Source organism: Canis lupus, chromosome 27 (assembly GCF_048164855.1).
Source record: "Canis lupus baileyi chromosome 27, mCanLup2.hap1, whole genome shotgun sequence".
NCBI classification, from domain to species: domain Eukaryota; kingdom Metazoa; phylum Chordata; class Mammalia; order Carnivora; family Canidae; genus Canis; species Canis lupus.
In genome coordinates this window covers 40,095,463-40,121,674 of record NC_132864.1, presented here as the reverse complement: position 1 = coordinate 40,121,674, position 26,212 = coordinate 40,095,463, and the positions used below count along the sequence as shown (strand labels likewise).

Here is a 26,212-nt window from a genome sequence, read left to right as displayed (position 1 = left end):
CCGGCTCCTGGCCCTGCAGAGTGGATGTTGGAACGAACCTACTGGAATCTGTTGAGCGAATATTTGGTCTTGTTTCTCGCCGCGTGTAGTGTGGCAAAGGTGGGAAGGGCTCTGTCGAGGCCCGGACACCGGCGGTTAGTGAGCACAGAGCCCCGCGCTGGCTGCAGTGCCCGCCCTGCGCACCGGCGCCGGGTCGTCTGTCAGGTGGTCCGCGAGGCCCCGGCTGGCCTCGAAGCTGCCGGACCCGGGGCCGCCGGAGGACTTGTGTTCTGGGCCTTGGTGGGCCCGTGTTTCTTTGTGGTCACTGCGGTTGGTGACCCGAGAAGGGAGGCTGACCTTCGTCCTCCCACCCTCAGGCCCGACCTCCACGTCCCCCCCAGTCGCCCGGATGAGAAGCCTCGGGAGGCTCTCGGGCAATGATTTCTCCTGCTGTTGTACCCACAGCTCCGGCCTGGGGACAGCTGGAGCGCCCGGGGACACAGACGCCCTTTGTCCCACCCCAGAAATGCCAAAAGCATTGGTTCAGCATCTTGAGGCGGAACCACGTTGGGGGAAGGTGCCCCCCCCCCCCGCCCCACAGAGCAATAGCGGGAGCCCCCTCGCGTCCACCACGGGTTACGGCACCCCCGGGACGTAACCGGGGGTCTTCGTCCTTCCGTCCCACCCTTCCCCTCGGGCGCCCACTCTTCCCACCAGTCCCCCCCACCCCCGGCAGGGGCCAGGGCGGGCACAAGGGAAGCCCGCACGTGTTCTGTCCTGGTCTCGGCCGGCGGCGCCTGGAGCGTGACCTGGAAGGTCAGTCCGAACCCCTAGGTTCTGTGCCAGGACACGGTGCTGTGGGGACAGTGCGCTCCTGGCCTGCAACCCACCCGCCTTTGCTGTGCACGGACTTCCCTGCACCGCGGGGGTGCCCTGGGCTGGAGGTCAGAGACCCCGGCTGCCCGCCGCAGAGCCCGCTCACTTGGTGGGTCCCCAGAACCAGGGCTGCCCGGCTCTGTGACCCTCACCCCTGCCCCCCCCCCCCAGAAAGGCAGGCCGGCGGAGGAAGCGCAGTGCGGGGAATTCTGGAGCTGCAGGTGCACAGGCCATGACCTCCACCTGCAGGCGGACCCCCGAGCACCAGCCCCGCTCACTGCTCCCCGGAGCCTCCTTCCCAGGCGAGGGCGTTGGGGGTAACCCCCGCGTCTCCCTCCTCCAGGAACCTCGAGGTTTCAGAGCTCGCGTGCAGGGCCTTAGCCCGGGTGGGGTGCATTTCCTCGCAGGCTGCACGGCAAGGCTCTCGCTCTAGTCCTTTGCGTGTGAGCGTCCGGTTTCCTCGACGCCCTTCTTTCCCCATCGAGGGGTCTGGGCGCCCTAGTCGAAGACGGTTCGAGAAAAAGAAGCTTTCAGCGAGTCGGCCTGTGCTTAGCCTTGGACGTGGATGAGGCTGCGAACTGCTGCTCTCTGCACGTTCGAATCGGAGAAAACTAGGGAGGAAGCCGCCTGCGGGCGCCTCCTTCCAGGCTGAGCTTAGCGGGCGTCACCTGCTGGAGAGCCACCCTCCCGGCCAACCCCGCGTGTCCACCCGGGCCCGAGAGGCCAGTCCAGGGAGCGCCGCTGCGTCAGGAGTGTGCGAGCCGCGGTCCCCGGGGAGGCTCGGGAGGCGGGGGCCCCGACCCCGACCTGCCCCTTCTCGGCCGGGCGCCCCGGCTCCGCGCGCCTCGAACCCCTCACCGCCAGGCTCGCGCAGGAAACCGGGGCCGCCTTCCGCCAAGGGTGTTCCTGGGGACGGGGCACCCGGCCCGGGGCGCTCTGCGCGTTAAGCGTCCGACTCTCGGTTTGGGCTCAGGTCGTGGGTCGGTGCTGCGTGGGGACGCTGCTGGGGCTCTTCTTCGCCCTCTGCCCCTGCCCCGCTCTCTCTCTCCCAAAACGGAGATTATGTGTATGGGACTCGAGAGACCAAAAAGTCTGAGAAAACGTTGTTCAGACAAACTAGAAGTCGACACTCCTGTCTAACAACTTGACCAATGGTCTTTCCAGATGGTGATGGAAAGTGGGGATTGGCTGGTTGGTGGAGACCTGCAGGTGCTGGAGAGAATACGCTGGAACGATGGGCTGGACCAGTACCGCCTGACGCCCCTGGAGCTCAAGCAGAAGTGTAAAGAGATGAACGCCGGTAGGTGGGGGGCTCCCGGGTCCCGGTTGGGGCTCCTCGCCACCCTCTGATTACGGTCGGAGACACCAGGAACCGCACGTCGATAGTCTTGGGAGGCTCGAAGGCCCCGTCCGGGTGCGTGCCGACCCCAGGTGCTGCATCCTGGAGGGTGGAGTACATCACGTGCAGGGAGAGCGTGCGGCGCTTAGACGTGGGCCCCCACGCAGAGAAATACCCGCCGCGTGTTTATCAGGCATAAACACAAATTGCAGAGCAGCAGGTGCAGCATAGTTTGGGGAAACACAATAAATGATAAAAACTGTTCTTAAAACCGCAAGGTACCTCTGTGTCTAGAAGCGGGGGTCTCTGGCGCGCCCCACCCCGGAGGTGACAGGTGCCTCGTGGGGACGCGGTGAGACCCAGAGGCCGGAAGGCTTTCACGCAGTTTTGAAAAGGGGAGAGAAAAAGTCAGGATAGGATCATAGGATCATGATGGTGTTTTACACCATTTCATGGACTCCAGAAGGAACGATGAAGCCTCTCAGGAGCCCACCACCAAGCAGAGTTGTTTTGAAGATTTTTTTTTTTTTGCAGTGAAGGTGAAATCTGTTTTTAGGTCTTTAGGTCGCAGAGACTGTCGCGGGCGGAGACGCAGGGTCGGCTCAGCCTGAGCCACGCTTGGCAGCACGCGGCTTCCTTTCTTTTTTCTTTTTTAAGGATTATATTTATTTCTTTGGGAGGGAGAGAGAGTGAGAGACGGAGGAGAGCGAGCACAACCTGGGCGGGGGAGCCCCCGGGCCCCCAGGGGCTCCTCTGTGGGGCCGGCTCCCCGTTAGGGCTTCCTGCCTGTGTCCCGCCCGTGGGCCCCTCCGAGGAAGCAAGGAACCCCCGGGGACTCCGGTGGAGACCGAGGATGGTTTTCAAAAGCAAGTGGCCTAGTGAGTGCACAGTAAACGGAGCGGTTTCCTTTCCTCTAAGAATGTTTTATGTTTATTTTTACGTGATCTGCACGCGCACCGAGGGGCTCGAACTCACCACCCCGAGGCCAGAGCCGCCCCCCTGCCTTCCCCTTGGGCCGCAAGGCCGGGTTGGCTTTACCGGGGGCGGCGGCCAGGGGCCCGCGTGCGTTGCTCACCGGCCTCGCGTGTTCCCGTCCCAGATGCGGTGTTCGCCTTCCAGCTGCGCAACCCCGTGCACAACGGGCACGCCCTGCTCATGCAGGACACGCGCCGCAGGCTCCTGGACCGGGGCTACAAGCAGCCCGTGCTCCTGCTGCACCCGCTGGGCGGCTGGACCAAGGACGACGACGTGCCCCTCGAGTGGCGCATGAAGCAGCACGCGGCCGTCCTGGAGGAGGGCGTCCTGGACCCCTCGTCCACCATCGTGGCCATCTTCCCGTCGCCGATGCTGTACGCCGGCCCCACGGAGGTGCGCGGCCGGGGGCGGGGGGCGGGGGGCTCCCGCTCACGTCGGAGGGCCCTGAGCAGACGCCGGCACCTTCCAGGCTCTCTCTTTCCAACCTTCTAAAATAAAAGGTTTCATGTATTCCTGGGAGACCCAGACCCAGAGACAGGGGGCAGGGGCCCGGGCCGGGGGAGAAGCAGCTCCCCGCGGGGAGCCCGACGCGGGACCCGATCCCGGGACCCGGGGTCACTCCCAGGGCAGAGCCGAGCGAGTCTGTGAGCAGGGACCCAGGAGTCGGCGGGCGCTGACCGGCTCCCGCGTGCCGTCCCCAGGTCCAGTGGCACTGCAGGTCCCGGATGATTGCAGGGGTGAACTTCTATATCGTGGGCCGGGACCCCGCAGGGATGCCGCACCCCGAGACTAAGAAAGACCTGTACGAGCCCAGCCACGGGGGCAAGGTCCTGAGCATGGCCCCTGGCCTGACCTCCGTGGAAATCATCCCGTTCCGGGTGGCGGCCTACAACAAAGCCAAGAAGGCCATGGACTTCTACGACCCGGCGAGGTAGGTTTCCGGGCTCCCGGACCGCGGCGGGGCCCCTACCGTGACAGGCGCCCCGATTCGTGCCCCCGGAGGTCCGGGCCCCTGCGCGTCCGTCCGCGGCCCTCAGGCTCCCTCCCCGTCCCCCTCGCACCTGCACCGCGGGGGGACTTCGGGGCCGGGCCAGCTCCCTGCTCCCGGAGCGGCGGCGGCAGGTGACCCTCCCCGCGGGCACAGCAGGGCCCAGAAGGGCCCCGAGCCCCGCTGCGCCGGGTCCCCTCCTCTGCAGGCCCCTGTGCCCAAGGGCGAGCGAGCCGCCCCTTCCAGAGGCGCAGCTGTTTGCAGGAAGGGCCTGCAGCCCCCCCGGGGTGTCTCTGGGGCGCGCGTGACTCACCCGCTGTGCGCTGCGTGGCCCCCCGTGACAGGCACAACGAGTTCGACTTCATCTCGGGGACGCGGATGAGGAAGCTGGCGCGGGAAGGCGAGAACCCCCCCGACGGCTTCATGGCGCCCAAGGCCTGGAAGGTGCTGACCGACTACTACGGCTCCCTGGAGAAGCGCGACTGAGGCGCCGGGCCGCGCCCTCTTCCCGCCGCCCTGGCCCCCCCATTTCTGTGATTAGACGCTCTGTGCACAACGGCTTCGCGGTGGCTGATTGCGGGTTTTAGGATGAGCTAGAGATCGTCTGCTAATTTAGGGCCGGCCCCAGAGAGACGAGGGTGGGACGGAGCCCCCGGAGCAGGGCAGGCCGGGGCGGGAGCCCTGCAGGGCCAGCCGCCGTGTGTCCCCTACGGCGCGGGCCTCGGCGGGTCCCCGGTTTCCTTAAAGCCCTGGTGGCCAACACGCCAAGCGTATGTCGGGCCGTGCCCACGGCCACAGCGGAGCCCATCCGCCCAACCTCCCGTGTCCAGGTGACCGAGGGCAAAGGGCCGTTCTCCGCCCTACGCGGGGTGTGGCTCCTGGGGGGGCTCCGCCTCCCACGGCCCGTGCCCGGGCTCCCAGGGCCCAGCCGCTGAGCACGTTGCACAAACTCAGTTGGCGTCATGAGGAAGTTCTGGTGGCCCCGAGGAGCTTGGTCCCCAGCCTGGTGCTGCGTCTACACCGTGCAGCACAGGGGCCGCCCCCGCCCCCGCCCCTGCCCCGGCCCCCGCTGCTTAGCCAAGCTCCTTGCACACCAGGCCCGTACCCAGCAGTCTCTTGGAGGCCGCAGGCCCAGAGTCCCTGACCCTGCTGACCTCGCTGCTCCAAAGACTCCCGCGGTGCCCACAGCTAACGTCCTTGGCTGCACCTCCTGGCGGGTGCCCCCCGGCCCTGATCCCGATTCCTCGCTGCGGAGAACATGTGAGGACACTGTAGCCTCGTAGCTGGGTCTCTCTGGAAGAGACAAACTGCAAAGAGAAAACTGTGATTTTTGTCATATTCTCAGTTAAAAACAAAACAAAAAAAACACTGATCTTAGCTAATGAAAGCTCTTCTGGAAATCAATGACACACAACGGCCACAGCAGCGCACGACTGCCTCTCCCAGTCCAGTCGGGCCCCTCGGAGGCCTCACTGCCGTTTTAGAGAACAGCGTATTTATTGAAACCATGAGAAGGGACAAAGTGCCTTAATCGATATATTTTGTGATTTTTTAAAGATCTATTTAAAACTGCTTTTCTGCTCTTCATACCGCACTTAGTGCAAATGACTATTTCTCTGTACCAGTGATGCTTCTGTTTTAATAAATGCCTCAAAATGAAAGTGGTGTCTTTTGTGCCTGTGACACGGACCAGGGCCTGGCCAGGGACCAGGGAGGGGCTCCTGATGTCCGCGGGGCTGCGGGGGCGGGGGGGCTCCTAATGTCCACGGGGCACGAGGATCTGACCGAAGCTCACCCGCCGCCCCAAGCACCCCCAGGCAGGGTCCTGCGTGGCTCTGAGCCCCTCTCCATGGGTGCTCTGCGGTGAGAAGGGGAACCTGCCCCCCCCGGGACCCCAGGCATCGGGCCATGGGCTGCTTCTCCTCCCTGCTGCGGCCCTCGGGGTCCCACCGGGGAACAGCCGCCCAGAGCTGCCACCTGCCGCCCCCCTCCCGACACCCAGAGCCTTGCCTGGTTCCCTGGGCGGTAGGAGGACAAAGTAGGGCAGGAAGTGGGTGAGGACATGAAGATGCAGGTGCCGAGGGGGATGCCAGGCTGCACAGGTGGGGACCGTCCCCAGGGGCCCCTGCAGGTCACTGGGTCAGGTGAGGGCGCAGCCTGCTAACCTATCGGCGCCGAGAGACATCCTGGTCCCCTGGGGAGAGCAAGTTGGAGTTTGTTTCTTCCTCTTCCTCCTGCGCGCGTCGGCGGTCAGGGCTGCTGCTGCTCTCCAGCACTTTCCTGACGGTGGGCGCCCCAGGGCGGCCCCAGGGCGGCCAGTGCTCCGGCGTGTGGGGGGCTGACGGGAGAAGGGCCCCCTTTCGCCTGAGCTGGATGCAGGTCTCCACCACCTAAGCACGTCCTCACTAGCAGCACGCACCAAGGACCAGGATATGGAAAACTTCTTTTTCCTCCCTGCTGCATGCATTTGGGTCTTGGATGAATACTATTATTGGGCCTCTCACTTATTTGGAAAGAAAAAAATCTTGCTTTATATGCACTTCATAAGCCTGCTTTCCAGACATTGTTCAAAGGTAAAATTCAGCTCCCCACATGCTGACATAACAGTGGGCTGCTCTTACGTACCCAGCTTGCATCCGGATTTGGTATTTTGGACTTGTTTAAAGATTGGCTCCTACAAGTGTGTTCACCAAAACGAACCTACATTCATGAAGGGTATTAGTCCCGTGAGCCACTAGGGAGGCTGCATCCCCATCCTGTCCTCCGAGGGTAAAAAGCAATTCTAGAAAGTACCAGATCTTTGCGTAAACAATAAAGCAAGCTTCCAACTCCCGGAGTCGGGGAAATAAACCCGTTGAGTACGCAGAAGCCTTGGGGCCCACGCAGCACCTGCAACCTGGCACCTGATGGCCTATTTCATAACCTGCGCCTCATCCACCAAGGCTGACACCCACCGGCAGCTGACAGAGCCTCGACTAGGAGGGCCGATGGTCAGTCAGCATGGCCGGGGGTCCCGCCCCTGTCCCGCAGTATGGCCACCACTGCCACCACGTGTGAGCAGGGGCGGGAAGGTAGGCTTAGGGACCTACGGCAGCATGCCCACCCCCGTACACACAAAGTGAGCCTAGAAGTGGGCCACAGGAGAGGGTTTTCCTAAGCACACGAGCGCCTGCAGCCGTATTCGCTTCCTAGCTCCCAAAGCACTTCCATAGGATTCCTAAAACGATCCCAGAAGGTACACGGTTTGATTTCTATTCACAGACCAGGGAGCAGGTGCTCAAGGAAACAGACTTTGCCCAAGGCTACCAGGCCGTAGATCTAGGTGGCGTGCACACACACGTGTAAAATTATATTACGTATGTATAAGAGTTTCACAGCTGGGATCGAAACCTATAAAGTTGGAAATGAACTTCACATGACAGAATTGTGCTAGAAAGTGGGAGGACATGAACGGCCTTCACTCGCAGAGTGACAAGGGAAAACCGAGGCAGAATAAAAGTGATGCTTCCCACTAGCCGGGAAGAGTGGGTGCGGGGCCCTTCACCAGCTGCCCTCTGGGGGGGGAGATGGGGCCTGCAGGGGAGTGGGAGGCCGGGCGCCCGTGTACGCGGCGGGCGAGGCCCCTGCGTCTGGCCGTGGCGTGTGGAAGGGCAGGCCTGCCTCAGCGGAGATGTGGCGGGGACGCAGGGACGTCAACCAGCTGCAAGAGCTAGAGACACATCACCTTCACAAACCATCCGCCAGGTGACAGTCCCCTCCCCGGGCCCCCGGCGTACGTGGTGAACGGGGGGCTCTAAGTCCTGTGCGTGCTCCTGGTGACCGGCCGCCAGAGCCCGTGCGACCTGAGCCCTCGTGACGCCTGAACGGCCGCCAGCAAGAGGCTGCTGCCGGACAGGGCGGGGGTGCAGTGGGGGGCTGGGGGGCCCAGGCCCGGCCGACTCCCCGCAGCCCACACCCGGCGCGGCCGGCCTCCGGGAGCGGGGCCACCAGGCCTGCGCCACAGCTGCCCGTCACGGGGAAGGTGCGCACTCCTTGGACGTGAAGCAAAACCCAACACTGGACTCCGGGCCCGTGTTCTCTTTGTACCCGTTACCTGGAACAGAATAGATCACAAATGGAAAGTGCTCACTCCGCTAGAGCTGGACACGCCAGGTGCGCTCCAGCATCAGGTGAAGGCCCCGGCCTGCGGGCTGCGACGGAGCAGTCCCTGGAGGCTCAGCTCACACTCCGCTACGCCCGCGAGTCAGAGAACCACCTCCACTGAGCGCGACGTATGGCTCCCTGCGACCAGCTGTCATTTGTCATTTTTTACTTGGCCAGCCGCCTCCGCCGCCGCTCTCCATCTCCTTTGGTCGAAATACTGCTGTCTTGAGCATGTAGCCTTGAGGGTGGGGACATCCAGGTACCCGCTGTGCCCCGTTCGGGCCACGGTTCCTGGGGGTCGTCCCCGCAGCTCCAGGACCGCGAGCAGGGATTCTGACTTGCGCTCGCGCCCCTCCTTGCAGGATTCAAGAACGGGGCAATGTAAAGACCAATGGACCTACCTAATCCAACGGAGGAAGAAAGGCAAAGATTCTTGAGCAAGTCCTGCTACAAAGCCTTTGGGACCTTCCTAAGTCGTTCTTTAAACTTCCTGCTGAGCTCAGAGGCTCCCACAGCCTTCGGGGGGGCCCGATTGCTGGTGGGTGGCTCGCGGCAGGACCGGCCCGGCCCTCTTCCGAGACTGAGCCTCTGGCCCCGTAGGCAACGCTCGTCTCCCTCCGACGCGTCTGCGGAGTTTGTTTCACCGGATGACAGGTCACCGAGCCCACTCGAGTACCTTCGCCGCTCCACGGAAGCTACGCCTCTTGGGGACACGACAGTGTTGCAGCCTCAGCTCCGAGGCTCGCGTGTCGCTGATGGTCTCGCTGGGGCTTTGGCTCTGGTTTTGGAGCCGGCGGTCAGGCCGGCACACGGCGTCCCGGCTACGGTCCACCAGCGTCACCGGCCCCGCCGCCGCGTGTCCAGCAGCAGCTGGTGCCTACAAGTGTTCTCCGGGGCAGGATCCGCCAATTCCCGGTCGCCACGGACACACACTCCCAGCGCGCTCTGCCACCGACCCCTCACGCTGCGGGAAGCGTCCACGTCTCCAGCAGCGCGGCCCAGGCTGCTCTTCCTTTGCTAACTGGACCTCTGGGTCTGCTCGCAGCTGCGTCCCGCGTCGGTGCCACGCACCAGGGGTTTCATGAACGTGAGGCGTCGGATGCAACTTCCCCCTGTACACGTGAAGAGGGCTTGAACTTCTGAGCAGGTCCGCGAACCCTGACGGCTGAACGGCCGGCAAACTCGGCGGACGTCCTCCGAGGTCCGCTCTAAGTGGAAGGACTCTAGGCTTCGGGGCCGGATGCACGCTCGGCCTATCGCAATTCTAGCCCATACTCTGACCGGAAGAGAAGCTAGAGAGAGAATTATAGGGACGCCGGGGGGGGGGCTCAGCAGTTGAGCGTCTGCCATCGGCTCAGGGCGTGACCCCAGGGTCTTGAGATCGAGTCCCGTGCTTCTCCCTCTGCCTGGGTCTCTGCCTCTCTCTCTGTGCCTCTCATGAATAAATAAAATTTTAAAAAAGAGAGAGTCTCTGTTACTGAAAAGAGGCTGTTTTCTTTCTCAAAAACAGGCTGTTTGGCAGACACCAGTGTGCAGAAGTAATACAACCAGTACTGAGGGCCCCACTCTGAGCAGCGCCTCGCCGCGCCAGCTCCCCACGCCGCCCCTTCGCTGGGTGCCACCGTAGCTCCGTGTTGTAAATGAGCAGCGGGGGCTCAGGGACGTTAGGTGACTGATGCACGGGCACAGGGTTAGTTAACGGGGAGCCTGGATTTAGACCCAGGCGGTCCGACTCCACAGCTGGTACTCGGAACCACCACCCACGAGGGTGTATCAAGAACCTCGAACCCAACGACCTGCGTCGAAGGCCTGTCTACAACAAGCACAGTTCTTCAGGGTGATATAAGAAAGTGTCCTCGATTACCTTCAGGCCCTAAGATGCCTACGAGTCACGGCGGATGGGATTAGTGTGTTTCTCTAACTTTATTTGGTGATTAAAACCATGATAAACTGTACTACCGGATACTCTGAATTTCAGAAAGGACGTGATGCATCTTATTTTGTATCAGTATGTGCCTTCAGATTAAAATTAAGTCATTACCGAACCCTGTACAGAGACACAATAATGACTGGATACTAGAACGCACGTTACAAGAGTGTAAAAGCTACACAGTGAAATAAGATACTCAGAGGACAAAGTTTATGGACTAAAAAAAAAAAAAAAACACCCCAATTTTACATACCTGAAAAAAAACAAGAAGTAGAGAAAAATTGATAAAGAGGGACCTCTTTATTGCATTATTTATAAAATAATAGTACAATACAGTCATCAAAAATGGAGACGAAACTTTATTTTTGGTGTCTTGTGTTCTGCAGCCAATTTTCGATCATCTTCACAATCCTCAGGACTTGCTTTTTTTTGTTGTCCAGAGTGCGTCCCTGCAACCCCTGTCCCGCCCATCATTCAAAGCACAATGGAATAAACCCTCCAACAGGTTCCGTGAGGGACTTCCTAGCAAATAAATTAATCCAATAACTCATGAGTAAAGACTTACAAAGAAATACAATAAAAACAAAAATAATTTAATCTTTCAGATGGTTCACAGAAGGCACCTCAAGATTTTATTGTGCTATTTTCCTCATGCGGTGATTTTAAGTGCCTGTAATAGAATTCTGGTTAGTGAAGTTTTGGACAAAAAAAGTTTCTTATGTAGGGCACATAGCATCGGATGACCATGGATACAGTATGGGGATTCGGATGTGTATATTTGTACTAACTAGGGCACAATTCATAATATGCTAAGAAAACTTTAAAAATTAAAGTCATAAAATGAGTATTTTTAGCACATTTAGTAACAGCTACTTGTTTTAAACTATCATTTCATTTCGATGACCAAATTATATTTGACCATAATTAAAGAACATACAACTTTAAAATGACATTAAATAACCATGGTTACAACAGAACTATGTCACATGAAACGAAGAAAGGAAAGTCACATACATGTACTGAATGGCACTGTGGTTTTCAAAGCCATTCTTGGGCAAGGCTTTCAATCCATCCGTAGGCATCGATTTAAAACATGTCTCTAACTCAGTGTGGTTCCAGAAAGAGGTGAAATCAGTGTTGATCACGTGACTGCCTGCCAATCATTCGATGTTGATCACTGAGCAAGTATTTTTGATTATCCTGACGACCATAATAACGGAGCCACAACCAGAAACGGAGATGTGGCCGGCTCCAACTATTCCACTGCAGAGAAATGGTCGACTTAAAAAAAACAAAAACAAAAAAAGGCTGAAATAAGTGGAAACAACTGGAAATGGCTGAATCACTGTACCTTTAGACACAACCATATATCTCCGTTTTGCCATATACTATTTGGTACTTTCTGATTCAGTAGTTGGGGTAAAAAAAAGTTTCCATATTCAAACATATCTACAGAATATCAATATAAAATGTGTGAATATATACATTTAATACACACACACACACACTCTCACAGGTTGAGACATCAGCACTTACCCACACCCCCCTTTCTCCCGAATGACTCAATGCATCATCCTTGAGACCAGCTAGATGCTCTGAGGCTGCAACATATGGCTACGGAGGTCAAACACGAGCACCCCCTCGGGCTGGATTAAATTGTTCCTCCTCATGATTTCTGACAAGTAGTAATACCGCTTATATAATAACTATATCTCAATAACTTAGAATTCAGAGTATAAAACCAGTGTTGTGAACAGTTCACTCTCTCACTGGGTGAAGAACATTGATCTTTTCATTCTTTTTCCACTGAAGGTAAGAGAGTGCATCAAACTAGATCACATTGAACTGTACAAATGATCTTTACTCTTAATCTAAACAAACATGTGTTAAAACATTCTGAAATGCTGCATCCTTTGATTTCTTCATTTTTTCAATTGCCCGATGCAGGTCCTGTTGTTGCACGGGCCGGATTTCATCTTCATCGTGGCTACAATGCAAACAAAACAGCCACATGGTCAAATGACTTTGTTTTTTTTGTTTTTGTTTTTGTTTTGTTTCTTTTGGTCAAATGACTTTGGAGTACACCTCCCTCGAGTATGCTACCAACATCAGAACGTGAAATCTCTTTCCCACCAAAGTCCCCCAAAGAGAGCCACAATTAACCACTTCCTGTGAATTCTTTCAGGAATTCTCTAGGCAGATGCAAGTCTGCAGAGATTTTTAAGAAGCACTGACTGCTGGGAGGTAGAAGCCAAAATGGCTGGTTATGAATACACATCCGAGGGGTGGTGCTGAAAACCAAACACCTCCCACTGAGAATCGAGTGCAGAGTATCAGCAGAACGGAGAGATGTTAGATACAGGTGTGCAGTTTATCTAAATGGGAGTAGAATTCCAATCAAGAAATCAAAAGTAGCATTCGTGGGCATATATTCATGTACATAGGGCAGCACGGGACAAACTGAAAATAAAATTATTTGCTATTAACAAAAACCAACTACTCAAAGTCCTCCCCTCTTCAATGATGAGAAAAACTAAATCCAATATACAATGTCTCCTTGTTTGTAATTTACAGACACTTAGGATAAGCCAAGGCTATCAGCCAGATTTTTCATATTGAAATAGAAAATTTCAAAGGCCTTCAGGAGAGCAGAAAAAGTGGACCTTTATGATTAAGGTAATTTATTCACACAAAATGTACTCATAGGTTGTTTTTTTGCCTCTCTTCATTATCTCACATGCAAGAATAGAAACCTTTGGAAAGTAGACTTGGCTGGAGTCAGAGGTCAAAAATATTCCCAAGGTTAGCATTAGGGTAGTTCAACTAGAGTAATCTGGCAACAAATAAATGAAGTGACCCTCTCTATAACGGGGCCCCCGGGAGCACTAAAGGCAGGTGCAGAACGAGTGCACACATGGCTAACTTTTCTACGCCAAGGGAAACATTTTTGGTGAAGCTCACTATGGCAGTGTACTGTAATTAAAAACACAGCACAAGAGGCAAATCCAGGTCCTGCGGAGTGAAAGCCTCAGGGGGGAATGAGGAAGGGGCCCAAGAAACAAAAGGGCAAGAGGTGGAGAGCTCATTCAACACAGGCCCACATCGGTCTGCTAAGAGTTACGGCAACTCTTCATCAGAAGGTATTCTGAGGACGCACGGTGCTCCGCTGGCCCTTGTGCGGGTTGTGGTTCATCAAGGCTGACTTATTCTGGTTTTCTAATGTCTTTGCTGAAACAGGGGGGTACGAATAGTTTCTCAAACCGATGCTTGGAAGTTTGCTGCAGTGACAACAGCTTCTTTGTTTAGTAAACACATCCCTGTGAACAAGCTGAAGTATAGCCCCCAACAAAGGCCCTCACCCCATTTCCATGTGAAATTCTGGAAGACCACAGGAAATGAGATTAGGAATTTAAGGTGCAAAACAAGCGAGGAGCGCTGGAGAACGAAGCTCCCTCTCAGAGGCAGGGAGCTAAGCTCCTATCGGCTTCCGGTGACCCAGTCCCTGGACATTCGGTACAAAGTCAGCTTTTGTCTTCCTCTTCATTCCAGAGCCTCCTCATGACCCACGTCTCCAATTCACTTTCAGAAAGAACTTTCTTTTAGGGAAAAAGGCAATTAATACAGTTGGGGTGAGCATTAATTCAAGTTCACCTTGATCCCATAAGCAGCATAGATATTGTAAAGAAAAATGAACGAATGCAAAAGCTCTAAGATGGTCTGACAAATACTAGAGCTCATACCTTTCCTCTGATGTAGAATTCACATATTCCCGGACACACAGGAGGGCAGCGTCTCGGCACATCTCTTTCAGGTCACTGCCTGAGAAGCCATCTGTCTCCTGGGCAACTTCTAACAGGTCCACATGCCTATCCACCTTCAACAGGGAAAAAGAATATAAAAAATGTTGCAGAGCATAGATCAAACAGTCTTCTTAAAAAATGTAAAGTATACTGGGATAGCAGGGGAGGAGGATCATCAGTTTCCAATCTTTAACTATAAAAGCTGGAATTTTGAAATCTGATTTTCGTTAGTTGTCACAACACCTGAAATAGTGAAATAAACCCTCATCAGCCGTACCGCACAGGGATGAAGAAGAACAGATGCACAAACACTGTTGGACTCTCTCTGGCGGCTCTCGGGAAGGTCCTGAGTTGACCCTTCCCTACAATATATTCCACAGACGTGGCAAACAGCCTGTATCAGGTCCTAGTCCATTCCCACAAACATCTCAACTGAAATACTCGCTTTCCCTTTAACTGCAGTGCTTGCTCTTCGACTAGCTCACACTCAGCACCAGCAGTGTTGCTCCTCGACCTAGGCTCACACGGTGAAGCCAAGTAAGTCCTCGTCCTGGGCAGACAGGGACCTGGGACAGTATAATCACACTAAACCTCTACGTAGATTAAGGAGAGAAAATGAACAAGAAAGATGTACTTACGATGACTAGCATCTATCGGATGATTCCTGTGCGTCATTCCTGTGCTAAGCACCCTACATGTGCTATTCTCACATTTAACCCTGTCAGGTGGTATTCTTGTTTTTCTTTTCAGATAAGAGTGAGACCTGGAAAGCTTAAATAAATTGCCCACGGTCACTACCAGAGCCAGGATTTGGGCACAATGATGTAAGGTCCAGCTGCATCTTTTCCCCACATAGCTAACCATTTGTCTGAAAAACATCTACTTTCCCCCACTGACCTGAAATGCTACCTTTATTAGTTACTAGATTCTATAGAAGACCCAAGTATTCAGGTAATGATGACAAGTCTACACAAGGACAAGAGATGTGGAAGTTACACGGCGACGTGGGGTATACTGTCAGCTCTGTGACTGTGACCTCCTGTGACGACAGTCTTCTCACTTCTAAAAGTTGGGGTTAAATAAACAGAAGTCGTTTTCTCTGATAAAAAGAAAAGTGAATCCAGAAGGTAGGCGTGGAGCTTGCAGCAGTCATAAGTGAAGAAAATGGTCAACACACAGTAAATCTAAAGCAGCTTTCAAATCCAAACAGTAAGAACAATCATTCAATTTGGGGTAGAGAAACTGTGTAGAACTAGAACACAGACATAAGAATAGGTGAGGCAGAGGGGCGTGCACGCTGAAGCATTCAGAAGTCTAGTACTGGAAAGAGGGAAGAAATACTGTTAACTTGTGAGTTTAGGAATATATGTCAAAATTCTGAGGATACCAGTAAAAGGAGGAATGTGTAGCTTCCAGGAGGTCTTGTGTATGACAGTGACAAAGTCAGAAAGATGAACAAATCGAATATGAGAAAAGATCGAAAAGAAGATTCGAGTCATCGGAGGGGGGGAGCAAGATGAACAGAGGTAGTGCACCACAGTGTTAAGAGGAAGGCTCCATCAATCCTTTGCCATGTGAGCCTGGATAATTTATTCTATAACTTCTCTGGGTTTATCCCACCTCTATGCTAGGCACACGGCATACACCCTACAAATAACCCCTTTCTACAAGGTAATAGCTATCAGACAAACTGTGAACTCATGAAAACTGTTTTTATTAGGCAACCAGGAAGGCAGCCCCCAAGTTTAAAAAGGTCTTGAGTCCTGGGAGCAATACCGGAATAAATTAACGACTCCTAAAATGGCTGGAAGCACGGCAGTTACTGCATCTACCATGGAGGATGCACAAGCAGGGCACTCGCAGCATTTCACACACGTCATTTAAATTCTCAAAATGATTCTGAGACTGTTGGCATTACCTCCACTTTCCCAGTGAGAAAAATAAGGCAGAGATGCTCAACAGTACCTGCCCACGGTTACCTAGCAAGGAGGGGCCCTCAATCCTGTCTCCAAAGCCCATGCCTGTGAAAGACTCCTGCTGTGCATGGAAAAAGTCTAAGTTCAGATTCCTTTATATACGGAAAACTCTGATCTCCTTAGTACTGAGACAAGATACCTGTATAAGGCATACATTTTCTTTTAAAGATCTTATTTATTTATTCATGAGACACACACACACACACACACAGAGGCAGAGACACAGGCAGAGGGAGAAGCAGGCTCCATGCAGGGAGCCTGACGTGGGACTTGATCCTGGGACCCCAGGACCACGCCCTGGACTGAGGGCGGCACTAAACCGCTGAGCCACCAGGCTGCCCAGGTATACATTTTTTTTAGTTCTAATTCTTTTTATACTTAATACTTTAAGCCAAAATCACTACCCTATCTTTTAAATGAGTGAACTGTGTAAAGGAACTATCAATAAAGAAATGTGAAAGACTAGAAAAGAGTATCATTTGAGGTAGCTCTTAACAAAACCAAATTAATTTTTTTCAGATTCTAGTAAGTAACAATATGCTTTAAGCTAAATACCAGCCAGTGGGAAATGAGATGTTCCCAAGTCGACAGCCAGAGAGCATTCATATTTTGCATCCTAAAACTGGAGACTAATTCTTTGTGCTTTGAGAAACAGAATGTAAAAAAATTCCTTATATCCATGACAAATACAATTCTAAAGAATTTCCAAAGATGCTACTGTGGGAAAAAAAAAGGAATACTGGGGCTCATGGGTGGCTCAGTCCTTCGGACCCTGCGGTCTTGGGATGGAGTCCCAGGTTGAGCTCCCTGTTCAGCAGGGAGCCTGCCTTTCCCTCTCCCTTTGCCCCTCCCCCTGCTCATGCTCTCTGTCAAATAAATAAATATTTTTTTAAAAAACAGCAGAATATTGAAATCAAAGTTTAGAAATAATGAGGAGTTTCTTAAGTTAAATGTGAAAACATCACGCCTGTGTAAAGTATGGCTATCTTATGAAACAGAGCTTAAATTTTATCATTTATTTTCATCATCTATATGTAAATCATGCCTATCATCTATATCTATATTAAACCATACACATGTTAACTTCCAGTAATACCACCCTTCATTAATTTAAATTAAATAATTTTATTAACTTGAAGTCTCTACAAAATTATCAGCAATTACCTTCATACGTGATAAATTTCAAGCTACAACAAAGCCATCCTAATTCAAAAGAACCTGTGGAATTGTTTTATCTCTTTTGTTTTCTTCCCTGAACCGCTCATTGCTGCCTGTCTTCATTAAAGGTTTACCAATTAAGTGTCTTTTCCTAAACAGCACTATGACTATACTTTCTTTTGAAAGTAGTTATCAGATATACAGCTAAAAGGCAAATGTAATTGGCTGATTTCTCGCTCATATAGGACAGGAGTTCTTTACCCAGAATACACAGAAAGTTTTAGCAATTACTCTGAAATTGTACAAAATATTTCATGTAATGTAGTTTTTAAGAAAAGACTACATAGCGTTTATCTTTTATTAAATGGCTCTATCATCCCCAAAATAGTAATCTCTGTAATTTGTTAGGTTCTTCAAATTTTTGCAAGTAGCATGTATGTTTTCTCTGATTTTTTAAAAAGTATTTTATTTATTTATTTGAGAGAGAGAGAGAGAGAGGCAGAGACACAGGCAGAGGGAGAAGCAGCCTCTCCACAGGAGCCTAATGTGGGACTCGATCCAGGACCCTGCGATCATGCCCTGAGTCAAAGGCAGATGCTGAGCCACCCAGGCATCCCTCTCTGATACGTTTTAAAGGAAAAAAAGGAACAGGACATTACTGAAAGATATAGGAGAAAAGACATACATGCTTTTGGACAGAAACCTTCAACATAAAATTTTTTTTTAATTCTCTTGAATTATGACCCATTAAAAATACGAGTGTTTGCTTTTCCCTGAATAAGACAAATTAATTCTAAAATTCATACAGAAATATAAGCAAAAATAGCCAGGAAAATGAGCTGGGGGACCAGGGCTGTCTCACCCTACTTGCTGTTGAACAACCACTCCTATGCTATTACAGCACAATCCAGACCATGAAAAAATGTGGACAAACCCAACCTGGCTGTTTCAACAAATAAACTAAAAGAAGGTGGGGGGAGAAGGAGAGTAAAGGAATCATCTATAGCCCACAGATTAAGAGACCAAAAAATTATCAAATAATTGCAAATAACGAACTTTATATGGATATTGAGTCAAACAAATACATGGTAGAAAAACAAACATCCATTCAAGAGACAACAGGAAATCTGAACAGACGAGGTATTTATTTTTTTTGTTTTTTGTTTTTTTTTAAAGATTTTATTTATTTATTTATGATAGTCACAGAGAGAGAGAGAGAGAGAGAGAGAGAGAGAGGCAGAGGGAGAAGCAGGCTCCATGCACCGGGAGCCCGACGTGGGATTCGATCCCGGGTCTCCAGGATCGCGCCCCGGGCCAAAGGCAGGCGCCAAATCGCTGCACCACACAGGGATCCCCAGACGAGGTATTTAATGATAATAAGAAATGACTCAATTTTTTGTTGGGTGTAACAATGCTTATGAGGTTAAGTCAAAAAATGAAAGAATTCTTTCTTTTAAAGATAAAACTAAAATAAACATGGGAGGTGGGGAAATAGAGTGGAGACAGAGCAGAATCTGTGATCGAGGATGGAGGAAGACCACAGAAATGCAAGAATCTCTCACTGTGGGAATCTTCATTTTTTTAGTTTAGATAACAAGTTCAAATAGTGAGTTTATTTAATTAAGTTTTTAAAGTAAACTCTACACCCAACCTGGGGTTTGAATTCATGACCCCAAGATCAAGAGTCACATGCTTCACCAACTGAGCCAGCCTGGCACCCTTCAAATAGTGAGTTTTTTTTTTTTTTTTTTAAAGATTTTATTTATTTATTTATTTGAGAGAGACAGAGCAAGAACAGAGGGGAGGTGGCAAAAGAAGAGGAAGAGGGAGAGGGAGAAGCAGACTCCCGGCCGAGCAGGAATGTCAGACCCTGAGACCAGAACCTGAGCTGAAGGCAGATGCCCAACCAACTAAGCCACCCTGATGCCTCTCAAATGGTGAATTTAGATATGAGATTTAGGGGATGCCTGCCTGGGTGGCTCAGCGGTTGAGTGCCTGCCTTCGGCTCAGGGCGTGATTCTGGTCCTGGGATCAAGTCCCACATCAGGAGCCTGCTTCTCCCTCTGCCTGTGTCTCTGCCCCTCTCTCTGTGTCTCTCATGAATAAATAAATAAATCTTAAAAAAAAAATGAGATTTAGGACAGTGAGGAATATGATGTCACTCAAAACTCAGAAATCATAACGGGGAAAGATCCCAATAAATTTAAAAAGACAAATAAGAAAAAATATTTTCAAGTCATATAAACAAAGAGAAATTTCCCTAATGTATCAGATTTCCTATAAATCCATACAAAAAAGAGCACTGCAATAGAAAAATGGGCAAAGAATATGAAAAAGTATTTCACAGAAAAAAATTCAAGTGGCTCCTAAACATATTCATGTCATCCTTAAATATACAATGAGATACTGTTTTCTACCTATCACATCAGCACAAAGTTCCATAGCCTTCTGTTGGTGAGGCTACAGGGAAAGAGGTACTCTAATATTGCTGGTGTGACAGTAAAGTAGTACAATTTGGCAATAGTGATCAAGATTAAAATCATATCCTTTGATCTATCGATTCCTCTTCAGAGAATCCACCCTAGTAATATTCCTGCACAAGTGTGAAGAGACCTGAATACAAGTTTATTATTCAATGCAGCATTTTTATAATACTAAAAGACCGGAATCAACCTGAATGTTCTTCATTATGGCATTGATTAAATAACTTATGGTATAGCCATATATACAGTGAAATCCTATACAATCCAAAACAAACAAGCAAAAAACCCAAAACAGAGAAAGAACAAAGACACTATGTACTAATATGAAAAGATCTCAAAGATAAGTGAAAAAAGCAACACAGCGTATACAATTTATTAATATGGGTTACGTAGAATAGGGAAGAGGAATAATAGCATATTCCAATTTGCTGGTATGGACAATACCATCTGAAAGGACACAGAAGAAACACAACAAAGGAAACAAGCTTTTTCCCTGAATACCATTTAATGTACATATTTTAATTCTGAAGCATGTGACCATAAATAAATACACAAACTATTAAAGATTTTGATTATCATACCTTCTTTTTTTTTTTTTTTTTTTTTACTTATTTATGATAGTCACAGAGACAGAGAGGGAGAGGCAGAGACATAGGCAGAGGGAGAAGCAGGCTCCATGCACCGGGAGCCCGATGTGGGATTCGATCCTGGGTCTCCAGGATCGCGCCCTGGGCCAAAGGCAGGCGCCAAACCGCTGTGCCACCCAGGGATCCCGATTATCATACCTTCTTAAATCTAAATTCCAATTTCAAAAAATATTGCAATTAAATAAATTAAAAAAAAAAACATGCTGCTGCACAAAAATGAATGTACCTTATATAACTGGAGAACAGCCTGAAAATTTTAATCTGTAAATATGAAAACATGGGGCTTTACAAACAGCAGACCATCTTTAGGTAAGTTCAAATGCACCGGGGCTACTGAGTTGCATGAATGGCCAACAGATTTACAGTGATTTATGCCAAGTACAAAGCTGTTTATTCTCACATTTACTTTTTCATTTCTCTCTAAAAGAGTTTTATGAACATGAACACACGTATTTATAGGACAGGGAAAGCTGTAATTTTCTACTTACATTTTCATTTTTCAAGATGAGTTTCAGGATTGCTTCTCTTTGTTTTAGAGCCTAAAAACCAGAATGATTTCCAGTTAGAATTAAGAAAAGAATCAGGATCAGCCAGTTTTCCTAATATTTCTTCTTTGCTCTGTAAACCATCCGGCAATACCTACAGGAAATGACAGAAACTCTAAACTATTTGCTACATCAAGGTCTAGGTTTTAGACTCTTAATCATTTGTGGTCGACCTACTGAATTCCCATCTTATTATTTTTTTAAGATTTCATTTATTTATTCATGAGAGACACAGAGAGAGGCAGAGACACAGGCAGAGGGAGAAGCAGGCTCCATGCCGGGAGCCCGACATGGGACTCGATCCCAGGACTCCGGGATCACACCCTGAGCCAAAGGCAGACGCTCAACTGCTGAACCACCCAGGCATCCCATGAATTTCCATCTTCTTATTCTGAATCCCTAGTGATCAGCACAAGGTCTGGGAAATAACATGCCCTTAAATGGTTCTTGAATGAGTGGATGAACAGCTAGGATGACCAATGTCTTTCCCTCATGGCTCTGCAAGTCTCCATTTCTTTAGTCAGGAAACTTCTGAAAACTTAACACTGCAGTAAAACTTTTACCATTAACTGGAAGAGATGGCAACAATACCCTCCTACCTCTTCCACTTGGCCTTGTAACTTCCACACTTGCTAGTTTAGTGAATTTCTGTTTAGCATTGACAGTACATTTGTTTCTATACTTATATGCTCCCCCCCCCCCCGTGATGGTTCATAGTATTATACCAGACAACAGAAGCTTTTACGGAATACCTTATATAGATGATAAATATAAGTGCTTTAATAAATTATCATGGCTAAACTCATTCCTATGCCCATAACCACTAAAAACAGAGCTAGTTATCATGAATTATCTCTCAAGTGACCAGCAAAACAAAGCCAAACCCTGCTGTTTCTGTAATTCAAGAGTGTTATGTATGAAGGTAAATGTGCTATATGATGTGATCACCCAAAACTACTTTTGGTTAACAATCATTTAAATTGGAGAAGAAGTTTTAAAGTAAGGTTGATCATATACTTTGGTATGATAGTCACAAAATAAGAAAAAATTACTGTATAAAGTGTGTGTGTTCACTAAAAACAGAATGAAAAGAGGGTGTGAAAGCCCAGTTTTTACATTTACAGTCCACAAATTTGTAATAAATTTGACAAATTCTGTTACAGACCATTTTGTTAACTAAAACAATTAATATATTTAACTTAGAACTCTAGTACAGGCAACCTTCCACGCTGTTGAGTGCTATGTTCGTGCTACTGTACCTCAGAAACCTCTGTTTCCTACTAGACTACAAGCAGCGGTTCTATCACTGTAATCTTGGTCTTTACAACCACTGAGGTAAATTAATTCTCTTTCAAAATGTCCCGCTGTCTTGCTAACAAAATTAAAGTGAAATCTTGGGCGAGGGAGGAGTTCGTCCACACCTGGCAGCAGCCTGCCTTTCCAGCCCTCCGTCCCTCCATTTTCCGGACGCCCGAAATGAACTCCCCCCCCAGGGGCCATCATTAAACATGTGTTCCCACACCTTCTCGCCTTTGTTCATTCAGGTAAAAAGACTTTCCCTGCCTTGCTTGCATTCGAAATTCCTGCCACCCTTTCAAGGCCCAGCTGGATTCGCAACTACTCTGACAGAATTATTAGTCTTCATCATCATTTCAGGTTCTCACGTTTCTTTAAACATACTTTTGTAAAATACATTTTCTGTCATTTATTTGTCTGCTCTTACTGCAACAGAGAGGAGGCTGGGGGCCGTGTTCCCCTCACCAGAGCCTGGCAGGTGCCTGACACCTACCAGTGCTCAACACTAGTCTAAATTGTACAGTCTCCTACAACAAGTTAAAAAATGTCTTCCCTGACTTGTCGGGTACATGTTCTAATAGAGGGCTAACTTTGTGCACATTCTCAAAGGGGGAGACGTAGCTGCAGAAAGTAATACATCAAAGCAATTTTACAGAGGCCACAACCATCAATTTTAGGAAACCCTGTTTACTGCCACAAACTGGATAGTTGCAGACTACACAAGGGGACAAGTATTTTTTGGCCAGAGACTGTAAGTGGTATTAAAATACTTTTATTTCAAATTTTGAAGGAATGACACTGAGAGTTCCTCTACACAGCTATACATGTAGCATGCTGATTATAAGGCACACAGATTCCATTACTAACCCTGTTTTCTTCTTCTTCAATCTAAAGGCACATAAAATGCAAAATGTGAGGACTCTGTGCAAGAATTATAGAGTACCGCTAAGTTATAATCATCCGCTTGAGGGTATTTCTTGATTAACAAAAAGTATGAGAAAGGAGACAGCCCTGGTTCAAGGAAGCCCGGACATCTGCATTAAGTTCCAGTGTAACACCTCAGCTACCGGGTAATCATTAATCCTAACAAAGGAGAGCACTGACTACAACTGCCAGGAATTAATCAGATAAATCCCACTTGTTCTTCCTGTTAGCCCTCCTAATTTCACCCTGTGATAAATCAAAACTAGAATTTAGGTTTTCTATATACCTTCAGATATAACTTGCTACATTCTCAAGAAAATCACACAAGTAGCTAAACAAAATTGAGGTAATTATATTCTTTGAAGAAAAGCAAATACTCATCTTAGTAAAGAAAGAAAGAAAACAAAGGAAGTCAGAGTGGAGAGGACAAATAGCTACAGAGGGGATTCTTGCCCCATTCATTTCCTGCCTGTCATAAATAGTAAATAAGTGCTATTAAAAATACCATTCCTTTCCTGTAAAAAGCTGAGTATTTAACTGTGCATAACATATCATCAAACGAAACCACTTACAGGCTGGTTGATATGAAATCTCGTGGGCATTCTTCTCATGATAGCTGAGTCGAGATCCTGAGGGCGGTTGGTAGCTCCCATCACTATGACCTGGGCATATCAAGAAAACACAAGGTATTAAATCTACCAGTAATGCTCCTTTTAGGATGTTATTACTAAGGCTTCGAAGATACAAAAATTAAGGAGTGTTTAAATCTTTTATAAGAAATGATTTTAATCCATTATTACTCAAAAATTTATAAATACAAATCAAAGTTAATCCTAACTAGATCAAATGATAACAGAGCTGGTAAGACTGACACATTTCACCAGCCTTTTCATAACTAAAATAGTATACTGTTCAGTTAAGGAAGAATTATAAAGATTTAAAATAAAAAAGGTTGTTATTTTGCGCAATGGCTACCTGATGAATAACTAAAAGCCTATGGCTATATGGGGGATACTTCCAAGTCCTTTGATACTAATATATAAAGGAATCATCTTCCCCCAGTCTCAGGATTTTGGTGATAGTAAGAGGTATCATGTAGTTTTCTCTCTAGATTTCACATCATCATTTCATAACACGATCAGCATTGCTGGTGACATCTTCTCAATGCTATAATGAAATCTCAAGCAATCAAACTTTCAACAAGGGCAAGAAAAAAAGAGCAAAAATCAAAGCGGTGGGTAGAATTTTAAATAAAAGAAAAAAGAAAGGGGAGCCTGGCTGGCTCAGTCAGTGGACAGTGCGACTCTTAATCTTTGGGTCATGAGTTCTCTACCCAATGTGTAGAGATTACTGAAAAAAAAATAAACTTGAAAAAAAAAAAAAAAAAGAAAGAAAAAATGCTGGTGATCCTGCCAATCTCTGGATCTGTATCACTTTATTTATAAAGGATGTGGAAATGAAAAATCAACCCAAATTGAAAAACAGCCCAGGGGATCCCTGGGTGGCCCAGTGGTTTAGTGCCTGCCTTGGCCCAGGGCGTGACCCCAGAGTCCCCGGATCAAGTCCTGCGTCGGGCTCCCTTCAGGGAGCCTGCTTCTCCCTCTGCCTCTGCCTCTGCCTCTGCCTCTATCTCTATCTCTGCCTGCCTCTCTCTCTCTCTCTCTCTCTCTCGGTCTCTCATGAATAAATAAAATCTTAAAAAAAAAAAAAAAAACAGCCCAATATACTACCCAAAATGAAATTTATCGGTATTCTGAAGAAAACTTTTCTATAATTTTATTTCAGCCTAAGAGGTTTTAGATTTCTGAAATTATCTAACTCCAGAACATGTTAAAAGATCCACTAAATTTTATATTCTACTTCTACTCTACATTTAATGACATTCAAGAGCCAAATTATTTTCAATTTAACTGTGAGAGGTTGCCACCTAGAGGGAAAAAATGTAAATACAAACATAAACTTGAGAAATGTTAGCTCCACAATATAATGCAATTTTGTATTTAAGTTGTCCTAAAGTAAAAATATTAATGTTCTTATTATTTTTCAAATTTATTGACTTTCCACAACCCTACTGAATTAATAAGGTAAAAATCTCTATGAAATTTAAAAAGAAAAAAAGAAAGACTTGTTTTACAAGTAGGATCTACATTGCAATGCAGGGCCTAACCTCATGACCCTAAGACTGAGAACTGAGCTGAGATCAAGAGTCGACACTTAACTCACTGAGCTGCCCAGGTGCGCCTAAGACAAAAGTCCTAAAAGTGATCAAAGGAATTAACTGCATAAGGAATGAGTATCAGTATATTTTGAAATACAGCATATATTGTGTTAAAGAGATTCAAAGGGATATGGAAGCTCATGGAAGACTGACTCTATCAGATTGTAGAGAATCACAAAAGACATCGTGGCTGAGGCAGTACTTTAAAAAACCTGGAAAATGGGCTGTATTTTGAGAAACATTCTAGGTGAACAAAGAACCTAAAACAAAAAAGCAAAGCCAGTATGGAAGATGGGATGCTAAACATTAGGATCAGGAATTTAAATAAATCTAGCACAACATGGTCTAATGAATACACATAGGATAATAACAGATATTCACAATGATGAAAAAGCAAGAATGATTCACTGAAAGAAGTTGTTTTCCGGTGTGATTTTAGGAGACAAAAATGGATAAACTGTGTACAATACATTAACTCTAGTGCAAATGAGTTAAAATTCAAAATGGGAAGAAACAGTAATTTTTTAGTATTTAAGCAGAAAAATTAGTGCTTTAAGTTGACTTTTTGGAATCTTAAAAATATGATGTTTTACCATTTTTCATTTAAAATAACCATATCTAAATCTATGCCTGAAACTTTCAACTATGTCAACGAATACCCTAAACACACTGTTCTTTTATGTCTCACATCTCTGCAGATGAAGAGTATGTCATCAGTTAGCCTGGATGATTTCCAGGGCTGGTGGTAGGCTGACTTGGACCACTCAGTGATTGTTTTTTTCCCACCGTGGCATATCATACACACAAGAAAAAGCAAGGGTACTGGGCTGGATCCATAATCATAGAATAGATAATTTTAAAGAAAAGCTAAGTGGTTCATATGAAAGTATATCTAAAACTAATATTCGAGTTAACAATATCAATTTTAATCCCCT

At 48.3% G+C, this 26,212-nt stretch overlaps 2 protein-coding genes across 7 annotated transcripts in view; one reads left to right on the top strand and one right to left on the bottom strand.

The window, feature by feature from the left end:
* The window catches only part of PAPSS2 (3'-phosphoadenosine 5'-phosphosulfate synthase 2), a 48,842-nt gene extending 43,024 nt beyond the window's left edge, over positions 1-5,818 (top strand). For both annotated transcript variants that reach the window (XM_072803717.1, XM_072803716.1), the window contains 4 exons: positions 2,020-2,155; positions 3,294-3,562; positions 3,871-4,100; positions 4,502-5,818. In XM_072803717.1, the coding sequence (XP_072659818.1) occupies positions 2,020-2,155; positions 3,294-3,562; positions 3,871-4,100; positions 4,502-4,643 (777 nt within the window). In that variant the 3' untranslated portion in view covers positions 4,644-5,818. The remainder of the gene's footprint in view (positions 1-2,019; positions 2,156-3,293; positions 3,563-3,870; positions 4,101-4,501) is intronic.
* Positions 5,819-10,511: 4,693 nt separating this feature from the next.
* Positions 10,512-26,212, bottom strand: part of ATAD1 (ATPase family AAA domain containing 1) — a 62,633-nt gene continuing 46,932 nt past the window's right edge. For 4 of the 5 annotated variants that reach the window (XM_072803713.1, XM_072803712.1, XM_072803714.1 and 1 more), the window contains exons 7-10: positions 23,632-23,721; positions 20,783-20,833; positions 13,971-14,104; positions 10,512-12,217 (exon numbers count right to left, since the gene is read on the bottom strand). In XM_072803713.1, coding sequence (XP_072659814.1) covers positions 12,097-12,217; positions 13,971-14,104; positions 20,783-20,833; positions 23,632-23,721 — 396 coding nt within the window. In that variant the 3' untranslated portion in view covers positions 10,512-12,096. Of the gene's footprint in view, positions 12,218-13,970; positions 20,229-20,432; positions 20,834-23,631; positions 23,722-26,212 lie in introns of those variants that run through there. The other variant, XR_012019572.1, reaches the window with a different exon arrangement.